This window comes from Oenanthe melanoleuca, chromosome 20 (genome assembly GCF_029582105.1).
Source record: "Oenanthe melanoleuca isolate GR-GAL-2019-014 chromosome 20, OMel1.0, whole genome shotgun sequence".
Lineage (NCBI taxonomy): Eukaryota > Metazoa > Chordata > Aves > Passeriformes > Muscicapidae > Oenanthe > Oenanthe melanoleuca.
Window position 1 is genome coordinate 13,177,324 of NC_079353.1, and position 25,614 is coordinate 13,202,937.

Consider the following 25,614-nt stretch of genomic DNA (forward strand, 5'->3'; position numbering starts at 1 on the left):
AGGGGTGATGGCACAAGCACAGCACATGTGCAGAGCCTGGAGCTCTCACCACTGCCAGAAGGTCCCCTGGTGCCCGTGAGGTTGGGTGGTCTGTCACTTCCAGCTCCCTGGTTTGTGCCAACATCTGATTGCCTCATTATCCAGCCTGAGGCTGTGCTTTCCTCTCAGGTGAGCTGCATCTCCCTCAGAGCAGAGAGAGCAGCAGGGGCCCTAAGGATGCCCAGGGGAGGAGCCTTCCCCATGCTTGGGGCTCTCTGAGGTTGAGCCCCCGTTGCAGGGGCAGAGGCTGTCTCTGCTCCCTGTTACCCTCTTTCCTTTCTGTCTCTTGTGCTGCCTAGGCCACAGGGGGAATGGCCTCCCCAGCTGCTCCTGTCCCAAGAGCAGATGCATAGGGAGGGAAGGAGAGCAGGGAAGTGTGAAAGTCTTTTATCCCTTGGGAGGTCAAGGCCAGTCTCTGGACACACCCTTCCCACAATCATCCCTTCTGGAGGCAGCTTTGCTGTGGCTCCATCCTCCAGCCTACTGACATCCAAAGCTCATGAACTCCCTGCTTCCCTGGGGGATGTACCCCAGCACCCAGAGATTTGCTCCAGGCATCCCCCAGAGCCCTCAGGCTCTGGAGACACAAGGACTGCCCTGAGCTGTGGCTGGAGCTGGCACTGAGCCTTCCAGAGCAGAGTTCACACCAAGGAGGAGCTAGATGTCCCTTGAGCAGGACTGTGCTCATCTCAAGAGTCTAAGGAGAAGGAAGAAGCTGGTTTGGAAATACATCTGAAACTCTGGGGTTTTCCTGACTGGTGAAGAGGTCCTGTCATGGATTAATACAGAGGTCAGACTTTTTAACCTACAACATTTATCTTGGGCCTTAACTCAGAGGAGGAGCCTGAAGAAACTCATCCCATTTGCCCAGGGAAGGTGTCCTCTGAAGGACTCTGGTTGCAGCCAGAGGAGAGGGATGAGAGGGCTTTGCTGAGGAGATGTGTACATGTGCCCACAAGCTGTCCATCCTTGTCCTGCCTGAGAACAAGTTCAGCAGTGGGACAGCAGGGCAGGACCAGCAGAGGAGCTGCTGCACCCTCAGGAGAGTGAGTGGCAGGAGCAGTGCTGAGGGAGTGAGTGCCAGACACCAGCCTGGGCTGACCAGCAGCCAGTGACCCTCCCAGCTTGGGGTGATGCAAACCCAGCTGGGAATGGCCAAGGTGCAGCCACTACTCCTGATGGGCTCTGCTCCCATTTCCATGGACTGGGAAGGACCAGAAGCTGTGCTGGAGGCAGGTGTGCAGGAAGGGAGCTGAGAGCAGCTGGTGCAGGGTAAGGGCTATGGGAGAGGCTCCTGCTGGAGGGGTCTGGGGGTCAGACCCTGGTGCTCAGTGGGGCTGCCTGGCCAGGGCAGAGTCCCTGCCAGGGATCCCTCTGGCACCAGAGGAGGAGGGTGCCCTTGCTGCCCATCCCTGTGGCTGTCCTGGCACTGCCAGGGTCTGGCACCTCCCTGCCCTCAGGGCTGGGTTGTTGTCCTGGGGGCCAAGGGCTGTACCCCAGCACAGCCCCCGGGTGCTCCTGGGGATTTCTGGGGGCAAAGGGAATCTTGGCAGAGGCAAGCAGGGGGTGCAGCACTGTGCTGAGGGAGCTCTGCCTCCTTTGGCACCTGGCAGAGAAAGCAGCAGCTGGGAATGGCATTTTTCTGCTGGGGGCTTTCACTGATTTCTCATTTCCTTGTGGGAACTCTTCTACTAGTAACTGGTTTTCCTCCTTTCTTTCTCTCCTCTAATATTATCTTCCCTTCCCTCTCTGTGGCTCTGCCCCCCTCTGCCCCCTGTTTCTCCTTCTCCAGTATCAGTCACTAGGTTTGCATTTTGGGTGCAACTGTTCCAAACCTTCCCCCAGCCCCCTGCATAGGGCAAGGCTCACGTTTCCATGGATCACTATTCCTGGTTGGAGGGGGAGCAGACAGGCAGCCCCCTCCCTGGGCCTGGAGTGCATCCTGGTGCCCTCAAGGGCCATCCTTGCCCCTGCTGCAGGCTGTGCCACGGGCAGTGCCAGCCCCACAGGGACCCCAGCACTGCCCTCCTCATGTGCTGCCTCATGGTGCAGATGTTCTCCTGGAACTCTCTTCCCATGAGCTATTTCCTACCTGCTATTCCAAAAGTGGCTGTATTTTAGCAGTGCTTTGTTCTTGGCACTCATGAGGCCTTTAGCTGACGTGCAGGATGAGCACATGGATGTACAAGGTGTTCCTGGCAGCAGTGACCTGCTGTCCCCTGCCAGCAGCATGGTGACATTCCCACTGGGGCTGTGCTGAGGGTGCTCCGTGGCCTTTGCTTGCTCCTGCTGTTGAGCCCGTGGTCTTTTACACTTCACAGGAAACCTTTCACAGGTGACAGTTTCTGAGCCCTTGGTTTCAGCATGGCTGGGTTCTGAGGAGATGTCCCTGATGAGCTGGAAAGGAGGGATGGCCTTTGGGGGAATGTGAGCTGCAGCATCTGGTAGGAAAGGGACAGGGCCTTGCTGATGGCTTCAGGTGGTTTCTTTCCCTGCTCATGCTCTTGGCAGTCTGACAAATTCTTAGGGCACATGTATGAAGCTGAGAGTGAAGCTACCCAAAACCCAGGGTCTTGCTTCCAATGGAGCCTCACCCCTGGGAATCGCCAAAGCCAGCTGAAAACAAAGGGGCAGCCAGCTGTGTTCCCCTGCCTCCAGAGACACCCTGGTGGCTGTTAATGAGTCTGCTGGGAGCTCCATTCCCACTCTGTGCCACCAGGAAAGGCCCAGGTATTCCAGGTGTGGCACGGAGCCACCACCCAGAGCAAAGCACTGTCCCCAGAGAGGACACTGGCTCAGTCCCCAGTGGGCCATCAGCCCCTTATTTCCAGTCCCTCTTTCCATCAATGAGTTGCCATTTTGTACAGAGCCTCAATTCTGGCCTTGATAAGAACAATAGTAATAATACTATAATACTAATAATAGTAATAATAATGACAGTGATGATGACAGTGATGTAGCCAGCCCTGTGCCAGGCAGACCAGCTGTGCCACTCGTGCCAGCAGCAGTCGGGGCCAGGGTGTCTGATGCTTTTAACTCTTCTTGCTCCAATTGCAATACAGGGCTCGGAGCACTGGGTATTTATAGAGAGAGAAGCCCCTAGGCTGGAAGCTGTAGCTCTGAGGAAAACTCTGAGAGCCAAGACAGAAGAAGCACGTGCAGGGACCTCGGAGGGGAGCACAAGTGGGAGCCTGACGAAAGTGGAGGTGACAGTAGGGAAAGCCAAGGACGTGGCAGGCCAGGAAGAGCCGGCAGCTGAAGCCTTGGAAACGAGGAAGAGAGCCAAAATGATTGCTAGTCCCGAGGATTTTGAGTCTGTGTGGGAGGATGAGCTCTATGAGAAGGAAAGCAGGGGTGAGTCCAGCCCAGGGGCGACACATCTGCCCGCTGAGAGCACCGAGGGGGAGCCCCAGGAGCCGGGCAAAGGTGCAGCCACCAGGGAGCATGGGCTGCCTAAGCCCTGTCTGCAGCCTGAAGAGAAGCAAAGGACCAAGATTTTGGAGCCAGAGCCTTCCCAGGGAGAATGTGAGGTGCTCTCCAAGGAACGTGCTTCCACAGCCTTCAAGAAGCAGGAGGCCAAAATGCCAGCCACGGCCCCAGAGCTCCTGAAAATTAAAGTGAAGGCTGGCGACGACAGCTCAGAGACTTCTGCAACCCAGAGGATCATCTACTTAGGAGATCCAGAGGGGGAGGAGAAGGACAGTAGAACACACCTGGTCTTGGACACTGATGGGTGGCTTGGCTTGGAGGAGAGACCAGAAGCCACAGTAAACACATCCAGGGAGGAATCTGGGCACATGTCACCCGTGGCACAAGGGTTCCAACCCCTCTCCTCAGCAAGTCACCAGCACAGGACAGTGTCTGGAAAACCCACTGGAGCACCAAAACCACCTGGGGTGGGCTGTGATGGGACCAGCCTGGGGGGGCATCCCCTCTCAGGGTGGGAAGAGCTGTCCCTGCAGCCAGAGAAAGCATCTGGTGCTGGGGTGCCTGGAGGAGCATCTGTGGGAAGTGAAGCCCTGCTGTGTTCCCAGGAGGTGGGACCAGAGGATACAGAGCTGCAGAGCTCAGTGGGAGGCTTGAAGCCATGTGGCCTGGCAGGGGATGGCCCCTGGGCTGAGGAGCACAGAGAGAGCCCAGCACTGGAGGGGCTCTCGGGAGGGGTTGGAGCAGACAGTGACAGGGAGGAAAGTGCCAGAGTGGTTCTTCAGATGGAAGAGATAGAGCCCAAGTCTCCTCCATCATCAGCTGCGTCTTGGCAGGGCCACACTGACACCATGGGGCTGAAGGGGGACAAAGCCAGCACTCCTGTCCCTCCACCCCTTCCCCAGAAACCCAGCCCAATCCCTGCAGAGCCGTCTCCAGGTATGGAGCCTCAGGGCACAGAGCTGTCCATGGGCACCAGCCCTGCCACAGGGGTGGCCATGCCCGAGGGTGTGAGCCCCTCCAGGGAGGTGGCTCCCATGGGCACTGATCCTGAAGCTGAAGAACAATCCCAAAATGTGGGATTTGCCTCATGGAAATCCCATCAAGGGACAAGTCCTGTTACAGGAGAATCACCCCAAAGCACAGACACTGCAGCAGAGTCGATCCAGGTTAGAGACCTGGCCGCCAGGGAGGTGGCCCAGGACATGGACACAGCACAGAGTAATGTCCCTGCCACTGAAGAGCCACTGCAGGAGGAGAAGGACATGATCAAAGAGCTCTTTCAGGACTCAGGAAAGCTGACCAGAGATGAAGGCTCTGGGATGGAAGAAGTGTCCCATGACAAAAGCCTTGGCACGACTGAGCTGTCCCCCAAGGGAGAAGAAGCAGAACACCAGACTGAGACAATCCACACAGCAGATTCCAAAGCACAAGAGCCACAGCAGGACTCGGAGTTCAGTATGGGACAAGATCTGCAGGGTGGGAGCCAGACAGTCACAGAAAGCAGCAGGGACAGTGACCTGGCTCCAGGACAGCCACCTCAGGATGAGTCTCCTCGCAGAGTAGCTGCTGATGTCCCACATTTCCAATCCCCTGCAGCAGGATTGTGCCAAGGAAGCGAGGCATCCCAGCTCTCTGCCCTGGCAGATGAAGGCGGGGCAGGACACTCAGGTGGTGGGACTCATCCAGAACTGCCTGGGGTGCCGGTGTGCATGGCTGGGCTGGCAGGAGCTGTGTCCCAGGAGCATGGGGACGCTACTGTGGCCCTAGGAAACCAGCAGGACAGCAAGAGCTACAGGGAAACCTCCGTGGCCTCCAAGATCAAGATGTTTGAGCAAGGAGAAGTGGAGCGAAGGGCGGCCCAGGAGGGACAGGACCGTGTGCCTGAAGCTGAGACATCAGTGACAGCCACAGGGAAAACAAATGTGGCACAGGATGTGCCTTTGAGCGCCGGCCTCGCCTCACGCCCTGCAGCGGGACCTGTGTCCAGTGTGGGCTCCCTGGCCCTTGGGCAAGGGGCTGGCTCAGCAGACAGCTGCCAGCCCCAGTCCCTGCAGGAGCATGTCTCTGCTGAGCCCGAGCACGAGGAAGACAGTGCTGAGCTGGCCTCGCCCGACTCCGGCTGCGAGCTGACGCTGGCCGAGGCCGTGGTAACTCCAGTGACCGTCCGGACGGGACATTCGTGCGCATGTTCTGTGGCTCTGCCCGTGTCCAGTGGCTCCTCACACATCCATTGACTGGCAGCAGGCTTTGCTTCCCTGTCCTCTCTGTCTGTGTGTGTGGTCAGGCTTCACTGGCTGCATGCGCAGCCGCCGCCCAGTCGGTTCATCAGCTTTTGTTTTGCGCCCCCCCAACATTCTGGCTCCCTGGAGAATGCCGCGCACTGAGCCCAGGAGGGGCACCCGAGCTCCGGAGAGGAGCTGAGACTGGCACAGACACGCTTCCAGCTTCACCCCTGCATTTCCTACGTTGGTTGATGCCCCTTCTTGCTTAGCCCCCACTCTGCCCTGCCTTCAGCAAGCTGGTGGCTGGCTGGTGGGGTAGCTTCCCTCGCTCTTGTGAGCGCTAGAGCAGCTCCTGCAGAGTTCATTTCCTCCCGACTAACCCTTTTCTCTAATCCAGAGCAAATCTCAGGAACCAAGTGGGGAAGAAAAGGATTTATGTGACCCATCAGTAAAATCCAGCCTGAAAGAAGAGAATGTAAAGGCTGCTGTTCCAGTGGTCTCGCAGGTCTCAGTGCTGTTTTGCTAAGTGCTTCTCCCGGCAGTGTGAGCGCTCACCCCGCGGCCAGGGCTGCGCTGCCCCTCCGCTCCCCTTGCAGGGCTCTCTGTATGTATCGGTCAGACACTCACCCCAACACGTGTCTGCGGGCGTTTCTCGCGGCTGCTGGACACCCTGTGTTTTGCCCATACCTCTCAACCTCCCACAGTGCCGAGGGAGGGGTGTGCCGGCACAGCCCGGCCCCGGGGGGATGGCTCTGGCTGCAAACGCTCGGAGCAGGGCCCAGGAGGTGGGGTTTCCTCTGTTATCGGTGGGACTGGAGCTGTTCCTTAGGGACAACTGGGTCTAGATTTCCCATGACTTCATGGCAAAGTGTGGCAATGAGACATGTCCCCTCTGATGGCTGAGTTGAGAGGTATGTCCGTGTCTGGAGAAGAGTGGATGGAGGGAGGTCATCCCTTGGCTCTGGCCTTGCTGTCAATTACACTGACCAGGTCACTGTGAGACCCACCTGAGGCCTCTGGTGGGGCAGGTGGTGCCAGTGGGGCAGACTCACCCTGGGCCAGCTGTTGGGCTGGACCTCCTCCCAGGGCGATGCTCCACAGGATGCTCAGTGGAATTGGCTCACTCCTCCTCAGTGGAATTGGCACCCTCCTTTGCTTCTCCCTCACTGTGCCTGGCTGATGGGCCTTTTCCTTTCAAACTCTTCTCTCTTTCTTTCCCTTGTTTGTTTTTTTTGAGTCACTGACATTCGATAGCCCTGCGTCTGAGCTCTTTCTGAATGTCTCCTATCAGACCCATTGTTTTGCATCCATCTGCTTCCACCAGTGCACTGGAGTGCCTCCAAGCTGGCCGAGCTTTTTATTTTATTGTCTGACCGAGCCTTTTTGAGACGATTCATTGCCACCAAACTTTTGGCACAATCCAATTGAGTCACCTTCTGTCCCCCGGCAAAGCCGCTGCTGTCAGAAAGGTTTCGGTCTCCATGCTTGAGTTGTGTTTGACTCTACTCTGTGATGTTTGCTGCAGCCTTCCTTTTCCTCCTCCTCCTCCTCCTCCTCCTCCCGCCGTGTCCCCCCGGTGCTCATGGGCCCCGTCTCTCCACGATTGTGTCTCCTTCAGAGAGCGGGCGTGAGGGAGGGCCCCGAGGAGAGGGTGAAACCGCCCCGGCACAGGGCCCCCGAGAGCGACACCGGCGACGAGGAGCCCGACCAGGAGAAGGACTCGGTCTTCCTCAAGGACAACCACCTGGCCATCGAGCGCAAGTGCTCCAGCATCACGGTCAGCTCCACCTCCAGCCTGGAGGCAGAGGTGGATTTCACCGTCATCGGGGACTTCCACGGCACCGCCTTTGAGGACATCTCCCGCAGCCTGCCCGAGCTGGACAAGGACAAGAGCGAAACAGAAGATGAAGGCCTGGTTTCCCTCCAGCACACTGACAAAGTAGTTCCTGGACTGGAAGAGGATGTCAAAGGCAGGGATAAAGTCTCCCAGGCCAGCCCAGATGTCTCCCAGCCAGAGGTACACAGAGGACACCGTTGGCCGGGACCGGCCTGGTGCCATCGTGCCTCTGTGTCCCTGTGCCGCCGCCGCCCGGCTGGTTTTGGGGAGCATGCTGGCTGCCTCCCCCTTCCTGCCTGGTGCACGCTGTGTCTGTGGTGCATGGCTCTGTCACGTGCTTCACGCATCTGCTAACCGGGAGAAGTCACTGTCACCTCTGGGTGCCTGCGTGTGGCTGCCCCGCCTCAGCCCACGGCAGCATGTGCGCCGCAGGGAGAGCACGTGGCACTAACCCGGGGGAGCTGTCCTCCTGTCCTGCATGAGCTCTGACTGCTCTGTGTCGTGCAGAGCCACGTGCTGCCCACTAACCTCTCTGGTCATGCCGGGGCTGGGAGGGATTGGCCTCGTGGAGCCACCCTGGAGCTCGTGGAGGGTACTGTGTGCTGGGAGGGATCATGGCAGGGCTAACAAAATTGCATGTGCATGTGTGTGGGGCTGAGTGCATGCACAGGGACGGAGCAGCAGAACCAGCCCCAGCTCCATGTGGCTTTGTCTCTGTGCTGGGCCAGGGCCATCTCCAGTCCAGCCACCCAGGGCAGCCTCTAGCCCTGCAGGTAAGTCCCTAGTGCTGGCCAGAGCTGCTGAGGCTGTTCCAGACCTAAAGCCAGGAAAGAGCTGCAGAATTGGAGGGAGCTGTCTCTGAGGCACGTGGAAACCCTGGTGTTGAGTGTCCGGTGCTGTGGCCATGGGGGATCCACTCCAGGGCCAGTGTGGGCAGGGAGCTGTTGGCTCAGGAATACTGAGCAGTGCTGAAGCATCCCCTGTGCAGGAGCCCTTGGCAGCTCCAGTTTCCTACAGCAGGGCAGTGCTGGCAGCCTGTGTGCTCTGACACCCCAGGTGTACCCAGAGCCACCAGGAGCTGACGTGGGTCACATAATGGTTGTGGCACATGCATGAAACGGGTTTGGTGGGTCTCACTTGGCTTTTGAAGAACAGTTTGTCCTTATCCATGGTGTCTATAAATCTATCAAAAAAATCCCAGGGGCAGAGCAGCAGGCCTGATTTGGGCTGTGTGGGTCACAGGGCACTGTGGATAGTGCCTGTGTGCCCAGGGCAACAGTCGAGCCCTGCTGTTTTCCCAGGTGGTGTGAGTGTGACACTCACAGGACATGGTGTGTGTGGCACCCACAGAGGAGTGGGGCAGGGATGCTCTGCCAGGGGCTGGTGCACAAGAAGCACAGAATCAGAATGGGGGGGTTGGAAGGGACCTTAAAGGTCATCTCTTTCCAGCACTGTGCCGTGGACAGAGCACTCAGGGCTCTTGGCATCGTGCCCCAGGGCCTGGCTCTGCTGACTCTCTGCTGTTCCTCCTGCAGCCCTCAGCCCCAAAAGCAGACACTGTGACTGTGAAGAAGCCTGAAGCAGAAGGCTCCACTCCCCATCGGGTCAGCACCACAGACACGGCCCAGGTGATGTGGTGGCTCCCCAAAGCCCCAGGGAGCTGAGCCCCAGGGCTCCCCAAAGCCTTAGTCCACCAAAGCCTGTCCCTGGCAGCAGCGCTGGGAGGGCGGGGTCTTTGTGGGGTGGTTGGGGGCCTCTCTTCACCCTTGGCTTGCTGAAGTCCCCAAAATACAAACTAAAGCCCAGCCAGAGATACTGTCTGAGTGCCCCTGGCCCCACCTGCCATGCCATGTTCCACACAGGAACATCTGTAGTAGGTGACAGCCACCAGCTGTCAGTGGCCTCACGGCCCTCCCTGGTGTCCTGTGGCAGCAGGGGTATGGCCACACTGTCCCTGCAAGTGTCACCACTCCCTGGTGGCACCTCCAGGCTCACCTAGTTTCCTTTGCCCTGGCAGGTGGATGGAGGCACCCCAGGCAGCAGGGACAGCACCACCACTGCCACAGAGACAGCGCTGGTGACCTCAGTAAGCAGGGCTGGCCCTCGAGGGTGGTCCCTGTGCTCCCCATGCAGTGACTGGGGCCAGCTGTGCTGAGGGGACCCTACACCATCAGGGGTGTCTTTGGAGGGGGACACCTGCCACATTTGCCCCATGCCTACCTGAGCCAATGTGCCCATCTGCTCTTCTTGCAGGATCATGGCACCAAGGCTGGCAAAGGGGCTGCTCCCACCACAGACCTTCGCTCCCTGTCACCGGTGAGGGGCATGTGGTGCTACCAGCCAGGCCAAGCTGGGGAAGGCAACCCTGTGGGGCTGGGAGTGGCTGGGATTGGTCTCACTGGGCCCCTGCTGTGTTCCCAGCACTGGTACCTGGCTGATGTGTTGGCACTGGGAAGGACAGAAGGACGCTCAGGAGCTTGGGGAGCAGGAAGTCAGGAGACCCCGATCTGTGGGCTTTTTCCTATGCCAGATCCATACCTTGAGCATGTGCCTGAGAAGGATAATTCCCAAAAGTACCCCAGTCCCTGGTGGGCTGAGATGCATTTAGCCCCCAGCGCCCTGTGGGGTCACCCTAGGCCACCCACAAAGTGTCCTGACTCCCAGTGGAGGTGATGGCTGCTAAGCACCCTGCCCAGCACAGCCCTTCCTCTGGAAAGGGATCTCTTACTCCACCTCCTTGTTTTGATGGAGTCCAGCCTGGCCAAACACCAGGTGCTGCCCCAGGGTCATCCCTTTGTGCTGCAGGGAGAGCAGAGCTGGCACTGGGGCTGGGGTACCAGTGCATCCTTCCCAGCCTTGCCAGCCCTTGGCATGCACAGTGGGATGGACAGAGAGGCAGCCTGACAGCTCTGTGCTAGAGTGGCCCTGAGGGCGGGTGGGGAAGAGCCAGAAGCAGCCATGAGACCCTCTGTCCCCTGCAGAGGCCCTTCCCAGCAGCTGTGGGCCAGGGATTCCTGTGGAAACCTCCCTGTCCTCCCAAGCCCTTGGTGCAGCTGGAAGCACAACTGGGTGCCTTTTTCCCCTCCATGCTGGGCTGAGTGGGTGCATCCCAGTGGGAAGGTGGGAGCTGGGCTGGGGCTGCCCCACCATGTCCCCTGAGTCCCCTGCTCGTGTCCCACAGATCTCCAGCGGCTCTGCTGGGAAGGAGGTGCTCACCAGCATATTCAGTGCCACTGCAGAAACACTCTCCACTTCCACCACCACCCACGTTACCAAGGTGAGAGCAGCTCCAGGGCTTCCTGAGGGCCACTGGAATTACGGGGTGGGTGGATTTATAGTGTGCTTGGTACAGCAGAAAGGGCCCCTCTCCTGGCAGCAAGCCAAGAGCTGTGTGCTGTCCCATGGGAATGGTGATCCCACAGAGTCCTGTGTGCCCTGGGCACTGCCTGTCCCGTCCAGCCAGGTGTGACCACAGCAGGCAAGCACAGCCAGGGGTGTGCATTCAGCCAGGGGCAGGCCAGGGTGGGAAGTGAAGCAGACAAGGCTGCAGCAGAGGGTCTCACCCATGGCTGTTGCATCCCCAGATTAAATACATGCTCTTCTACCAGGGACAGGACAAGGGACAGGATGAGAGGAAATGGCCTCAAGTTGTATGAGGGGAGGTTTAAATTGGATATTAGGGAGAATTTCCTCTCAGAAAGGGTGGTCAAGCATTGGCACATGCTGCCCATGACAGTGGTGGAGTCCCATCCCTGGAGGGGTTTCAGGGATGTGTAGCTGTGGCACCTGGGGACATCCATGGCAGTGCTGGGGGAACAGTTTTGCTTTGCCAGCCCCAGTGATGCTGTGGTTCTGTAAACTCAGCAGCAGCTCTGAGAGCAGCAGGAGAGGCTGCTTGGTGCTGCCCCCAGCCCTTCTCCCCCACTGTGGGCTGCTGTGTGCTCACACTTCTCCCTGGGTCAAGGGCAGTGGCAGCTCTGCTGAATTACAGGGAAGTTGTGAGGGGGTGCTGGTGCTGTTCCTGCTCCTGTGGCAGCTTCCCCTGCCTGGAGCTGGCTGCTGGGGCAGGGTGAGAGCTCCTCTCCTCCCACAGACTGTGAAAGGAGGGTTCTCCGAGACCCGGATAGAGAAGCGCATCATCATCACGGGAGATGAAGATGTGGACCAGGACCAGGTAGGAGCAGGGTGCCCTGCCTTTGCCTGGTTCTGGTTGTCCCTGGATGTAGTACTGCATGTTTCTGCTTCTGGCTGAACCTGTTTAACCCTTTTGTCCAAAAACTGACCTCCAGGGCCCCAGATCTGTCCAGCAGGGCGAGTTCCTGTGGGTGCAGTGACCCTCAGGCCATCTCCCACCATGAAGCTGTGGCAAAGGTCACATCCCAGTGCAGAGCAGAGTGATGGCATCACTTTTTTACAGTCATAAACACCTTTATAGGTGCCCTTTCTCTGCTGAAATACTCCAAAGTGACCCAGGTCACCTCTCTATTCCAGCACAATCACTACAGGCTGAGTCTCTCCAGGTGATGGTGTTGTGCCTCTTCCTCAGTGTCAGAGGACAAAAAGTGGCACACTTCTGTGATGAAAGAACAAACACTGACAGGAGTTTTTAGGGCCACAAGGTCATTTTCCTGTGGCCTCACTTTTTGGGATTTGTCACTTAAGAAAAAAAATTAAAGAGATAAAGTAATTAAAAGGCTCTAAAATGATATTTAGAATTATAGTAATAAATTTGATAATTCCTGTAGATTTTTCTAGTACTTTCCTTTGCCCAGGTTTTAGTAGCACATCTGTACAGAAAAATAGCAGAGAAAGGCAGCACATGAGGGCTCCCAGATGAATTCCCAATCATGCTGGATTCCCATACTGGGCTCCAGCCTCTTTTGCCAGGCTGCTCTGGGTTCTGCTCTGAACCCCTGCCTTCTATCCTCCTGGAATCCCACTCTGCTCCCAGGAATCCTACTCAACTGCTTTCTGCCTGCAGGGTACCTGACTGCAGGACAGGGAGGATAAATGTTCTCTTTCACCCTTCTGCTTTCCAGGCCCTGGCTTTAGCAATCAAAGAGGCAAAACTCCAGCACCCCGACATGCTGGTAACCAAAGCTGTGGTGTACAGAGAAACAGAGCCCTCTCCAGAGGAAAGGGACAAGAAACCTCAGGTAGGTGGAGAAGCTGCCAGGTGTGATTTACACCTGCTGGGTAATGGGGGTGGAACAGTCGTGGTCTCTGGTCCCCAGCAGCCACAGGTGCTGGCTCTGGTGGCTCTGGGCACAGCTGCCTGGTTGTGGTTAGGAAGCCACTACCATGCCACCAAAAGCAGTGCTGTGGATGTCACCCTGTTCTGCTCAGCACAGGGCTCTGAGGCATTTGATGTAAAAAGGAAAGGACCTGTTCATCCCCCTGGGGTGGGGAGGGAATGAAAGGACCTCAGGTTTGTGGTTTCAGAACCCACAGGTTCTGCAAAGCCAAAGTATCAGAGCAGTGTTGGCAAAAACAATAATTTCTTTACAAAAACCATGTAGTTTTTCAGTCCCACTCAGATCCCCAGGTTGAGATTTTATACACACACAGGTGTAGGCAGCAGCACACAAGGTTTGTACCTCCCTGCAGACACCCCAGAGCTGTTACAGTCCCAGACACTTCTCTGGAGCTAAGGGAGTCCTGCCCCGCCCTAAAGCCCCTATTTGACCCCACTGTCCCCTGTCAGGCAGGAGCTGCAGCTCCTCTGGCATGGCACAGCCACAGACCCCTGTGTGGGAGCAGTGGGGACAGAGGTGGAGAGGAGAGGGAACAGTTTTGGGAGCTCTGGCAGCAGCCAGGCTGCAGGTGCATTTCGAGAGGCTCCTCTGAGCAGGGATTTTCTGTTTCTTCATCATATGAAGGTTTTGAGTGGCAGCTTTAAAGCCTGGAAAAGTGAGAGGCTTGTGGAGCTGCCTCATCCTGTCCCTCAGTACAGACAAGTCCAGACATTCCTGCATCATATAGGATCCACCCAGTTTTAGTTGAATGGCTTAAAGTGAAGGAACAACAACTCCCCCTCATGTCCTTCATGCACCAACACCAGCCCAGTGCCTCAGTTCCTGCCAATTAACAGAGCTCTTGCTAGTTAAATGGGAACTGTGGCCCCAGGTCTTTGCAGAGTTTCTATCCAGTTCCCTCATCCAAAGAGGAGCCTCCATGGATTAGCACTCCATGACTTGGTCCTTTCCATCTGCCTTGCACAGGAATCTTGACCAACATGTTCCTGGAACATCTGTATTCCAACCTGGAGAACAGGGAAGAAGGAGCCTTCATGCTGGATTTGTCAGCAAAATATAGACATCCTGGCTGCAATGTTCATGGCAAGAGACAAAAATTTTTAAAAAAGGAATAGCAAATATATTATATATATATATACATACATACATATATATATATATATAAACAGGAAACAAAATGCATCCTTGCACTGCTGCTATATGCTGGAAATGAATAGCAAACAATACCACCAACAAACAAAGCCAACCCTCTGCAGATAAATTGAAGAATTTCCTGGATTGGTGATCAAATCAGATTTAAAAAGTCATAATAATTACAATAATCTTGGTAACAATACAATAAGCCACCATCTTGCATGTTACATGAAAGGACACACAATCATGAGTTCATTTGTTGCACACTGAATGGAAAGGAAAACTGCTTTGCAACAAAGCAAGTAAGCAAACTGAAGTAAAAAACACAAACAGAAGCAAAACCATTCCCCACCTCTGGAAGGAAGAGAGAAAAACATTCAAGTTATGACCTTAGAGTTATTTTCCAGTTCACAAGTGTCATTTCGCCCTTCCCATTCCATGCTGGTTTTTTGCATTTTTTGGGGGTTCTGTTAACTCTTCCCCTTCCCTTCCTTATCTTCTCTGTGCACTTGTCCAACCTCTTGTTCTCTGAAGGTATTTAGGAATGGGTTTCATTTCAAAGCAGATGATATGTACATGGTTTCTCATCTCTCACGAGCAGCCTGTGGGGTTTCATATGGATGTGCATTTCAGTTCTGTATATTATTCTATATAAGGGAGGGGGAGGGAGGGAACAATGCCAAAATAATTCAACAGTGCTAGTACAGACAATGCTGACATCTTTAAATTATTAACTCTTGGATTGACTGTGGTTGGTGTACTAGGAGACTCTTAGATCACACGTGGGACTCTGAGTCCTGCAGAAGGGAACGGGAAAGGTTTTGGCTGCTGCTGGTTGGGGGAAGGGGAGAGGGCAAGGGGCAGGAATGTGCTGCTGTGAGGTTTGGAGGGGCAGCAGTCACCTGGAGGGCATGGAAGGCTCCAGCTCCAACAGCTGTAGGTAGGATGGGCTCCCAGCCCCCTAGAGCCACAGGATCAGCTGGGAGTGAGGGGAGCCACAGGGCTGGGGCTCCCCTGCAGCCTGCAGAGCCGTGCCCATGGGTGGGGTGGGTTTGCTTTGTTTCTGGATCCCAGTAATGGAGGTACTTGAGTTCTGCAGTAGGGTCAAAGGCAGAGGGGCTGTTTGTGCCCTGCCTACCCCACTACCCAGAGTGTGATGGCCAAGGGCTGGGGACATCACTGGCAGGGCCATGGCAGTGCTCCCCCGACCTGCCTAGGGAGGGGCAGTGGAGGGACCGTGCTGTGTCCATCCCTGCAGAGTGTCTCCAGCATCCCAGGCTGCATGGCAGAGCCCAGGAGGCCTCAGTGGAGCTGCTCCCAGCTCGGTTCAGCCACAGGCTCCCTCCTGGGCTGCCTTTGGAAGGGGCTCGTGGGCCAAGCCCAGAGCCCCGTACACTGTGAACCAGGCAGTTCGCATAGGCTCGGAACCAAAACCAGAAAGGAAAGGAAAGAAATGGGTTTCCTTCTGGGAATTGTCTCTAGCTCCTGCAGAAACAGAAGGGCCCATGATTCTGCACCATTTTGCCTTCAGTCTCCCACCCTGACACAGACTGTGCCCAGGAGCAGGTGTGCTCTGCCAGGCCCTGCCAGGCTCGCAGGATGCCCGAGCAGGAATGCCTGAGCCGTGAGGATGCTGTGGGCAGACTCTGCTCCCACCTTTGTTATCCCAGGAGGGAGCTGCTCCCTGGCACTTGCTCATCAGTGAATCTGTTCTCCTGGCAGAGAGGTTTCTGCTGCAGGCATGGAAGGCAAGAGCACAGGGCTGCTGCCAGTGCCAATGCTCAGCTTCCAGCCACGCGCCTTCGAGAGCACAGCTCCAACCTAACAGCAGTTCAGGCAGTTGCAAGGAGGCTCCTTTTCTCTTGTTTGCTTTCCCAGTGCACCCAACCAGCCATGCCCAGCAGTGGCACTGCAGGGTGGTGGAGGGCCAGTGCTGGTGTTCACCAGTACAAGGCACAGTTCAGGGCTGGGGGAGCCCACCTGGATTGGACACCTCTGCAGCCCACCCGAGGCCCTGTGCCTGCAGAGCTGCTTGGGCACTGTGCACAGCCTGGGGAGTGCAGGTTCCCCTGGGATTGAGCAGCTTTGGGCACTGTGCACAGCCTGGCAGTGCAGGTTCCCCTGGGATTGAGCAGCTTTGGGCACTGCACAGCCTGGGGAGTGAAGGTTCCTGTGGGATTGAGCAGCTTTGGGCACTGTGCACAGCCTGGGGAGTGCAGGTTCCCCTGGGATTGAGCAGCTTTGGGCACTGTGCACAGCCTTGGGAGTGAAGGTTCCCCTGGGATTGAGCAGCTTTGGGCACTGTGCACAGCCTGGCAGTGCAGGTTCCCCTGGGATTGAGCAGCTTTGGGCACTGTGCACAGCCTGGGGAGTGAAGGTTCCCCTGGGATTGAGCAGCTTTGGGCACTGTGCACAGCCTGGGGAGTGAAGGTTCCCCTGGGATTGAGCATTTTTGGGCACTGTGCACAGCCTGGCAGTGCAGGTTCCCCTGGGACTGAGCATTTTTGGGCACTGTGCACAGCCTGGCAGTGCAGGTTCCCCTGGGATTGAGCATTTTTGGGCACTGTGCACAGCCTGGCAGTGCAGGTTCCCCTGGGATTGAGCATTTTTGGGCACTGTGCACAGCCTGGCAGTGCAGGTTCCCCTGGGATTGAGCATTTTTGGGCACTGTGCACAGCCTGGCAGTGCAGGTTCCCCTGGGATTGAGCAGCTGACAGAGCTGGGCTCCCTGTGAGCTTGGGCTGCCGTGAGTTCCGTGTGCAGTGACAGCCCCTGGCTCCCACAGCGTGTTCATGGGTGGCAGTGTCCAAAACGTTTTTTGTTTTTTTTTCCTGAAATAAAAAAGAGGAAAGGAAAAAAAGGAAAGAAAAAGCGCTCACTGCTTGTTTCTCCTGGCGAGGTGTGATTTCTGCTGCCCAGCCCCAGCCTGCCCATCACCACACGCTGTTTTGGATAGCTGGCCACTGCTTGTTTTCTTCCAGGGGCCTTTTCTGTGGAAAGGGGTGGGAGACATGAGTGCCTGTTTTTACCCAATCCCACAAATTCATTCTGAACCTGGCCTGCGATAGCATGAGTAATAATAACAACAGTAATAATAATAATAATGATAATGATAATTAAAGTATTTATTTTTATTTGAGAAGCACCTTACCAACCAACTGCAACGCTCTGTTGTTCCTTCACTAACTCTACTTTTCTCTTCCCTTGTTCTCCCTCTCCCCCTTTGGTCATACTCCTTTTCAGTGCTCGGTGGTGTATGCGTGTGTGCTCACTGTTCTTGTATTCAATAAAAGTGAAATAAATGTGTTTGATGCTAAATCAGCCTGGGGCCTCAGTGGACTCTTTCCTACTGAGAGGATGGAGAAGTGAAGGGGGAACCTTGCAACAGGGGGCGCTGCACATGGAAATACCAGGCTTTGTCTAAGGAGAAGATCGTAGAAATCATGGAATCCCAGAATGGTTTGGGCTGGAAGGGAATATAAATCTCATCCTGTTCCATCCCCTGCCACAGACAGGGACACCTTTGACTAGACCAGGGTGCTCCAAACCCCATCCAGCCTGGCCTTGGACACTTCCAGGGATCCAGGGGCAGCCACAGCTGTTCTGGGCACCTGGAGCCTCAGCACCCTCACAGAGAGCAATTCCCTCCCAAAATCCCATCCAGCCCTGCCCTCTGGCAGTAGGAAGCCGTTCCCTTTCTCCTGGCATTCCAGGCTCTTGTCTCCAGTCCCTCCCCAGCTCTTCTGGAGCCCCTTTAGGCACTGGAAATGGCTCTGAGCTCTCCCTGGAGCCTTCTCCTCTCCAGGTGAGCACCCATCTCTCCCAGCCTGGCTCCAGAGCACAGGGGCTCCACCCCTGGGAGCATCTCCACAGCCACCTGAGGTCTCATTCCAGCATCTCCACATCCCTGCAGCGCTGCAGACCCCAGAGCTGGAGGTATCTCTGCAGGTGGGATCTCACCCCACCAAGGGCAGAGGAAGATGTTGCCAGGTCGGGAATTGGGGCTGCTGGAGCCGGGAGTGGATTCCTGCGGCAGCGGCTGAGCCTCGGACACGCGGGAGGTGGCTGTGAGAAGGTCAGGATGCAGGAGGTGATGGAGCTGCCCCTCTCTGGGACCCCGACTCTGCTGTCCTGGGAGGGAGGGCGCGGTGCTGGGACAGTGTCTGTCCTGCCCTGGGGTCTGTGTGTCTGTCCGGGGGGTTCTCGGTCCGTCAGTCCCAGGCACGGCTCCCGTCCGTCTGTCGCGCTGCGGCGGGGGGAGCACGGAGGGCCCAGGGGAATGGCAGCCAGCTGGGCGGACTGGGGACCGGCCCTGGGGACAACCAGGCTGCGGGGAGCACCGCCAGCCATGGAGAGGCAAAGGGGAGAAACGCTGGGCTGGGAGCCGGGGATGGGCTGGGGGAACAGGGACCGAGCCGGGGATGGGCTGGGGGACAAACAGGGACCGAGCCGGGGATGGGCTGGGGGACAAACAGGGACCGAGCCGGGGAACAAACAGGGACCGGATAGGGACGAGGGCGGAGCGAGGACGATCGGGGGATCAGTGCCCGCTGTGTCCGGGCACCGCTTCAGCCCAGCCCGGCCCGGCCCAGCTCTCCGGCTCTCCCCGGCTCTCCTCGGCTCTCCCCGGCCCGGCTCTCCTCGGCTCTCCCCGGCCCGGCTCTCCTCGGCTTCCCCCGGCTCTCCTCGGCTCTCCTCGGCTCCCCCCGGCTCTCCCCGGCCCAGCTCTCCGGCTCTCCCCGGCTCGGCTCTCCCCGGCTCGGCTCTCCTCGGCTCCCCCCGGCCCGGCTCTCCCCGGCTCTCCCCGGCTCGGCTCTCCCCGGCTCTCCTCGGCTCTCCCCGGCTCGGCTCTCCTCGGCTCTCCCCGGCTCCCCCCGGCTCTCCCCGGCCCGGCTCCCCCCGGCTCTCCCCGGCCCGGCTCTCCCCGGCTCCCCCCGGCTCCCCCCGGCTCTCCCCGCTCTGAGGGCCGGGCAGCCCGCACGCTCCTCCCGCCGCCGTGCCGGAACCGCCGGGCGCGGATATCCGGTCAGGGCCGCCCCGAGCGGCTTCCGCGGCCCGGCCATGGCGGGGCCCCGGCCGGACCCCGAGCTGGCCCGGCAGCTCTTCTTCGAGGGCGCGGCCGTGGTGGTGCTGGACGTGCCGGAGGGCACCGAGTTCGGCATCGACTACAGCGCGTGGGCGGTGGGGCCGCGGTTCCGCGGCGTGAAGATGGTGCCGCCGGGGCTGCACTTCGTGCACTGCAGCGCGGCCGGCGCCGGCGGGCGGGACGCGGGGCCGCGCTGCGGCCGCTTCCTCAGCCTGCGGCGCCGCGAGGTGCGGCTGCTGCGCTGGGACCCCGCGGCCGAGGCCGTGCGGCCCGAGCCCCCCGAGAAGGGCGAGGCGCTGCGGGAGCGCCTGCGGGAGCTGGACCCCTTCCTGGGGCCCTACCCCTACGAGACGCTGAAGAAGTGGGTGTCGCTGAGCAGCTTCATCAGCGAGGCGGCGGCCGAGGAGCTGCAGCCCGAGAGCGGCCAGATCTGCGCCTTCGCCGAGGTGCTGCCCGAGGCGGCGGGGCGGCACACGCGGGACCGCGCCGGGCAGCGCCGGCCGCCGCTGGGCGCCGAGTGCCGCAGCTACGCCGAGGGCCTGGCGCGGCTGCCCCGCATGCGGCCGCGGGCCGGCACCCAGATCCGCTTCTCCGAGCTGCCCCGGCAGGCCTTCCCCGCCGGGGCCAGCCCCGCCGAGATCACCCGGCACAGCATGGACCTGAGCTACGCCCTGCAGCGCGTCGTGGAGCAGCGCTACCCCGGCCGGCCGCTCGGGCTGCTCGGTGAGCGCCGCCCGCGGGAACGGCGTTGCTGGGACACGGAATTGCTGGGGAACTGCATTGCTGGGAAACGGCATTGCTGGGGAAAAACGGCAGTTCTGGGGAAAAACGGCAGTTCTGGGGGAAATGGCATTGCTGGGGAGAAACGGCATTGCTGGGACACGGAATTGCTGGGACACGGAAATGCTGGGGAAAAACGGCAGTTCTGGGAGAAATGGCATTGCTGGGAAATGGCATTGCTGGGGGAAAGGGCATTGCTGGCTCTTAATTCACTCATTGATGGACTGCTGACCTCTCCCAGAATTTCAGGACAGTGGTGTTTGCAGTCCCACGTGCTGCTGGACGCTCAGCACAGCAGGCTGAGCTCTCAGAATAACAGCAGAGTCTGGCTGGGTGTTTGGGTCTGTTGTTTGCTGTCTGTAAAGTCCCTCTGCAGTAATCACAGTTACAGGTGACCTGCCCCATTTTGCTTTGCTTTGCTCCAGCACTCCAGGGTCAGTGTTTGAGGTATGAATGTGCTTTGCAAAAGCCAAACCACTGTTTAGAAATCATTTACAGAGCTTTGGGGAGGACACACTCCCAGGATATCTGTTTGGTATAACGTGCTTTGTTTTGTTTCCCTTCTCTGAACCCCCACAGCTGAGTTGCAGTTTGCCTTCATCTGCTTCCTGATTGGGAATGTGTACGATGCCTTTGAGCACTGGAAAAGACTCCTGAACATCCTGTGCCGCTCAGAGGAGGCCATGGGGAAGTACCAGGACCTTTACATCAACCTCATTTCTGTGCTGTATCACCAGCTCAACGAAATCCCAGCAGATTTTTTTGTGGACATTGTCTCCCAAGACAACTTTTTAACCAGCACCTTACAGGTGTGTTTGTGGTTGTTCCCTGGGAAATGGGAGTGGGAGGGAGGGCATCCATCAGATTTGGGGGAAAGCTGCCAAAGGAATTGAGCTGCATGGGAGATGGGAGCCTGTCTAAGCACACAGAGATTTACTTTTACTTTTTCCCTCTGTTATTCAGCAAGAAATTCAGCTCAACAGCTACAGGAGAGGCTGGGCTAGTGCAACATGGCATCTGTTTAATATTTCCAAAATGTTGTTCATTCTTAAAAAGACAACATAAAATCTTTGGCATGAAATACTGATGATGATTTTTAAATGGTTTGCTTAGTATGCAGGGAAGCTGCAGCAAAACCTGATTGAGCTAAAGGTAGTAATAGTCATTAAGAAGCTTTTCCTTTCCTTAGCACAGCTGAGGATTTCCTGTAGTCAGGTTCTTTTCCAGAGGGAATTTATGGTTATTCCAAAATACAAAAGATGCTTCTGCTGAGACAGGTGGGGGCAGATCTGTGGCTCAGCCCCAGTGAAGCCAATTACTGTACTGGTGGTGACCCTGCTGACAGTGCAGCAAACTGGCTTAGTTTACAAAAAAAAAAAAGCCCAAATCAGCCACACTGATAAAGCTGAGCCATGGGAACCAGCCCTGCAGGGAGCTGTGGGCAGTTGTGCTCAGGTGATCTCAGAGTTTGGTGCCCTCTCCTTGTTAACCCCAAATTTTTGCTGTAGTTTTGGAGAGGGTGGAGGTGTTGAGGTTTAATTACTGGGTAAAATGTTTGGGGAAGCATTGCTTTAATCAAGTGACTTTCAGATTTTTCAATTGTGATTCTTATTAGTCTCAGGAGGGTTTTAATTTATATTTTATTTCTGTTGGTAGATTTTATCCATCCTGTTACCCTGCACAGCCCAGCTGTGTTTGCAGCATGCTCAGAGCAGTGCTGGCAGTTCCCAGCAGTACCCAGAATATGGCAAGCAGCAGTTCTCTCCCCCTGAGGGGAATCTGGGAGACCCTTTCTGCTGGTTCTGGCTGCCTGAGTCTTGTCCACCCCTGGGCTCTGCCAGTCTGTGTTTTACTCCCTCAGCAGGAGCTGGGCTGGTCACCCCCAGGTCAGGAATCACCACATTCCCAGTGACAGAGAAAAGCTTTGTAAACTGAGTCCTCCATTTCTCTGCTCCCATGGATTTCCCCAGGTGGTGCCAGGGAAGCTCTGAGCCTTGCCTTCCCCCTCACTTCACACACAGCCATCAGTTCCCTGCCTCAGCTGCCTGTGGGCAGACTGAGAGCTCTGGGGGAGGGCATTGTGCAGCTCCTGCTCAGCAACTTCATTTTTGGAGTTTGATCCAAGGCAAGAAAAGCACAGCACAGCCACCAGTGACTGTGCAGCCCTACCACTGCTTAAAGAAAAAAAAAAAACTAACTTGGTGAAATAACTAATTGAATGTGCAGTTCATTGAGAAGAAGTGGGATGTATAATCTTCTAATCATTTTTTTCCCTACCAGCAACATTGCTGTGTAAGAATTCTGTTAGAAAGAGGCAGTTTTCCAGTAGAATGAGCAAGGAAAAGGCAAATGTTCATCCACAAAGCAGCAAATTTTGCTCTCATTGTCAGTGTTTAACCCAGCTTTCAGTAGGTTTCTCCCAAAGAAGAGGCTGCATTTTCCCCAGAGGAGATTTCTTTTTATGGCAGTTAGTTGTGTCACAAGTTCAGGAGAAGCAGAGCCAGGCTGATGGGAGCTTAGTGCCCTGGTAGTAACACACAGATGCTTTCCCTCTGAGGGAAAGCACAGGCTGGGGATTTGGGACACATTGATGGGTTTGTGTGCTGGATATAACCAGGCTTTTTCCAGAGAGCCCCCATTCCTCTCTGACATTCAAGGTATTTTCATTCAGTTTCCTCTGCATCCCAAACTCTTGGTAATGCCAATATTACAAAAATACTTGGGGAGATCTCTGCCCATGGAAATGAGGGGTGCAATTATCTGCTGGCCTTTTGGACATTTGCTGGAAATTTGCCTACTGGTGTTTGAGGTTTTTTTAATTCCTTCTGTCAAGATGTTTTCCTTTGCTCACACTTTGGCATATTTCAGAATTCCACAGTACAAATGCAGTTACAAAGTTCTGAGTGCAGATATTTCTGATGCTGAGCCAGGGGTGTGAAGGCAGGCTGGGTTTGGGCTGTGAGGTGAGAGGGGTGGGCTTTGGTTGGAGCAGGTGCTGACCTGGCTCTCTCCTGGTGTCTCTGTGGGGAGGAGATGCCCAGCTGGTGCCATGGCTGAACTCTCCCTGTGCTCTTTGTTTCAGGTGCTGTTCTCCTGCACCTGCAGCTCTGCTGTGGATGAGACTCTGAGGAAGAAGGCTGAGAAGTTCAAGGCTCACCTGACAAAGAAGTTCAAGTGGGACTTTGAGGCAGAGCCTGATGACTGTGCCCCTGTGGTGGTCCAGCTGCCTGAGGGTGTGCAGGTGGACTGAGCCAAAGGCCCCCTTAGGAGCAAACAGCTTCTGAAATGACCCTTTCCTTCTCTTCTCCAGCCTTGCCAGCTTCCTGAAGGCTGTTTCTGAAGCTGATCCCCTTTCTGCTGGAGAAGCACATGTGGTAAACCCAGGTGGATGCTGGGCTTTGTGAGGAGAGCAGAGGTGTGGGAGGAGTTTGAGTGTTGCTGTGTGGCAGCTTTGGACACCTTGGAGTTTTCCCTTCTGCAGCATCTCCTCCTAGAACACAAACCACAGACAAAGTCACAGAATCATTAAAAAGTTTTGATATCATGGAGTTCAGCCCTAAATCTAACAGTGGCACAATCCTCCTGCATCAGCTGTCCTCTGCATCCCTGCTGGGCTGGAGCTGAGAGCAGCTGTGGTTCAGGGCTGTAAAGCCCATGGAGGGGTTTTGGCAGCCCAAACCAGGCTGTGAACTGAAATTCAGCTTTTCCTGGGCTCATGTTGTAGTGTGTGACCTTGACTGTTGCACTGCTGTGTTGGGTGCTGTGATGTAAATGTTGGGGAGGTGGCTCAAAGCCACAGCACAATTCCTCCAGTTTCATACACCCAATACCTCAGAGTCTCCTTCCTGTTCCTCCCTTTGTGTTAAAGCCTTTTGTATTTACTGCTGACACGGTTTTGCAGGTGTAAAAGAAGGTGAACACTTTGGTGACAGGAAGTAGCTACTGGACTGTAGTCACCCAGGTGTTAAAGAGCAGAGCCAGCATGAGATAAAGGATCAGATTTCCACATGAACTGAATCCTCTGTTTTGTCATAACTGGAAATCCTATTTTTGCTCAAAAACAGTGACTGAAAATTAACAGTTTATAATGGTCAGGTCCCAGTGATGATCTGCACTTTAGCAGCTGAGAAAAGAGAATATAATTTACTTCCATTGTGGTGGGTTTTTCCTTTCTAGGATGCAGTAGGGACAGCTAATCATAGAATCCTGAATTGTTTGGACTGGAAGGGACCTTGCAGACCATCCTGTGTCACTGCTGCCATGGCAGGGACACCTCCCACTGTCCCAGGGTGCTCCAAGCCCCTTCCAGCCTGGCCTGGGACACTGCCAGGGATCCAGGGCAGCCACAGCTGCTCTGGGCACCTGTGCCAGGGCATCCCACCCTCACAGGGAGCAATTCCCTCCCCATATCCCACCCAGCCCTGCCCTCTGGCAGTGGGAAGCCATTCCCCTTGTTCCCATCACTATCTGACCTTCCAAAATGTCCCTGTCCCTCTTTATAAGTCCCTTTATATCTCCTTTTATCTCTCTCTGTTATCTCTTACTAGAGATAACACCCCACTGTCCTTCTGTGGGGTTGGAAACAGGAGCAGCAAAGCTTCAGCTAAATGCAGGTGGAGGTGCTCAGAATCCAACTGTTTATGTGATCCCAGTGCACCCTGAGGGAAAGGTGGGCACATAGGAGGCAGCCTGTGGGATGTTTACAGGGTGGGGATATAAATTTGGAGGGGGAAGAGTGGGAGTCAGCAGTGTGTAAGTGGCAACATGAAATAGAGAAAGTATTTTCTTGCCCTCCCAAAACCTTAGATGAGGGTAATGCTGCCCCTTCCTCCAGCTGAGGTGAATGTTGTTATTCAAAAGCAGAAGAGAGTCTGTGGTGAATACACAGTGTGGAACCAGTGAAGTGGGATTTGGGATTTGGGATGTGTTGGCAGCTCTGGTTCCCTGCAGGGGCACTGAGGTGTGAGCTCCATCACCTCCTCCTGGGAGAGCTGCCAGGGCTGTGCCAGGGCAGGCTGGCACCATTCCTGCCTCTGAGCAGGGCTGCCCTGCTTGGCCCAGGTGAGGCTGGTGCTGTGGGAAGCAGCAGGGCTGCGAGCTGGGTGCCCCCATGGCTGGACCCTGCAGCCACTGTGCAAACCCAGAGCTGGTACCCACCCCCAAACTGCTCCTCCAGCCCTCCCCCTGCCCCCACAGGCTCCCTGCTGGTGGACAAACCTGAGTTTTCAGTCTCAGGGGCAGTTTCCTGGTGTGGGGCCTCTGGTCCTGCACCACACCACAGATTGCTTCTTGTTTCACCCACCCTGCAAATCTGAGCCATGTGCTGCCTGGGGCTGTAGGGAGCAGGAAAAAAATCCCCTTTTTTATTGGGAAGAGAAATGGCACATTCTGCTGTGATGGTCACTTCCCTGGTACTTCCAGCACCCCTGCCCACTGCAGCCAGACCCCTTCTCCTGGGGGGTTGGTGCCTGTGATCCCACCGTGGCACTGGGAATCAGCCCTGTGTGGGTCTGCAGCCCAGGCTGGGTGTTTGCAGCCCTCAGCAGCACTGAATGGTGCCAGATGTGAGCCAGGGAGGTTCCTGCTCTCTAAAACCAAACTGAAGGTGAAGAGGGGAAGGTGTGGAAAGCTTGGTGGTGCTGTGGTTTTGAAGTCAGCTCAGGGTTAATTTTTTTTCAGCCAGCAGCTCTTCCTTGGGGCTTTCTCTTGCCCTGCTTAGTGGTAAGTTGGATTTCTGTTCTTTGCTCAGTGTTTTGCTGTCTGTCCACTGTGGTTCAGTTCCAGACTTTTTCTGGTTTTATTAGGTTTTTCTGCTGTTGGTTATTATTGTAC

The 25,614-nt window shown here is 56.2% G+C and overlaps 2 protein-coding genes across 8 annotated transcripts in view; both read left to right on the forward strand.

Moving 5' to 3' along the window:
* EPB41L1 (erythrocyte membrane protein band 4.1 like 1) overlaps nt 1-17,237 on the forward strand; it is a 58,569-nt gene extending 41,332 nt beyond the window's left edge. For 2 of the 7 annotated variants that reach the window (XM_056507220.1, XM_056507221.1), the window contains 8 exons: nt 7,309-7,707; nt 9,063-9,155; nt 9,545-9,613; nt 9,781-9,843; nt 10,709-10,804; nt 11,621-11,701; nt 12,567-12,683; nt 13,749-17,237. In XM_056507220.1, coding sequence (XP_056363195.1) covers nt 7,309-7,707; nt 9,063-9,155; nt 9,545-9,613; nt 9,781-9,843; nt 10,709-10,804; nt 11,621-11,701; nt 12,567-12,683; nt 13,749-13,757 — 927 coding nt within the window. In that variant the 3' untranslated portion in view covers nt 13,758-17,237. Of the gene's footprint in view, nt 1-3,101; nt 5,616-6,087; nt 6,196-7,308; nt 7,708-9,062; nt 9,156-9,544; nt 9,614-9,780; nt 9,844-10,708; nt 10,805-11,620; nt 11,702-12,566; nt 12,684-13,748 lie in introns of all 7 variants that reach the window. The other 5 variants (XM_056507222.1, XM_056507223.1, XM_056507219.1 and 2 more) reach the window with 4 other exon arrangements.
* Nucleotides 17,238-18,921: 1,684 nt separating this feature from the next.
* Nucleotides 18,922-23,794, forward strand: AAR2 (AAR2 splicing factor). Its single transcript, XM_056507226.1, has 3 exons — nt 18,922-19,725; nt 20,362-20,591; nt 22,865-23,794. Exons 1-3 carry the CDS (start codon nt 18,978-18,980, stop codon nt 23,030-23,032), a joined length of 1,146 nt encoding a protein of 381 aa, XP_056363201.1. The 5' UTR covers nt 18,922-18,977; the 3' UTR covers nt 23,033-23,794.
* The last annotated feature ends 1,820 nt before the right edge of the window (nt 23,795-25,614 follow it).

Excerpts from the sequence above, each read along its gene's own strand:
- AAR2 (XM_056507226.1), top strand. The coding sequence starts at position 18,978 with ATGGCGGGGCCCCGGCCGGACCCCGAGCTGGCCCGGCAGCTCTTCTTC. Across the intron at positions 19,726-20,361 it reads CCGGCCGCTCGGGCTGCTCG|CTGAGTTGCAGTTTGCCTTC; the intron begins GTGAGCGCCGCC and ends GAACCCCCACAG. Across the intron at positions 20,592-22,864 it reads TTTTAACCAGCACCTTACAG|GTGCTGTTCTCCTGCACCTG; the intron begins GTGTGTTTGTGG and ends TCTTTGTTTCAG.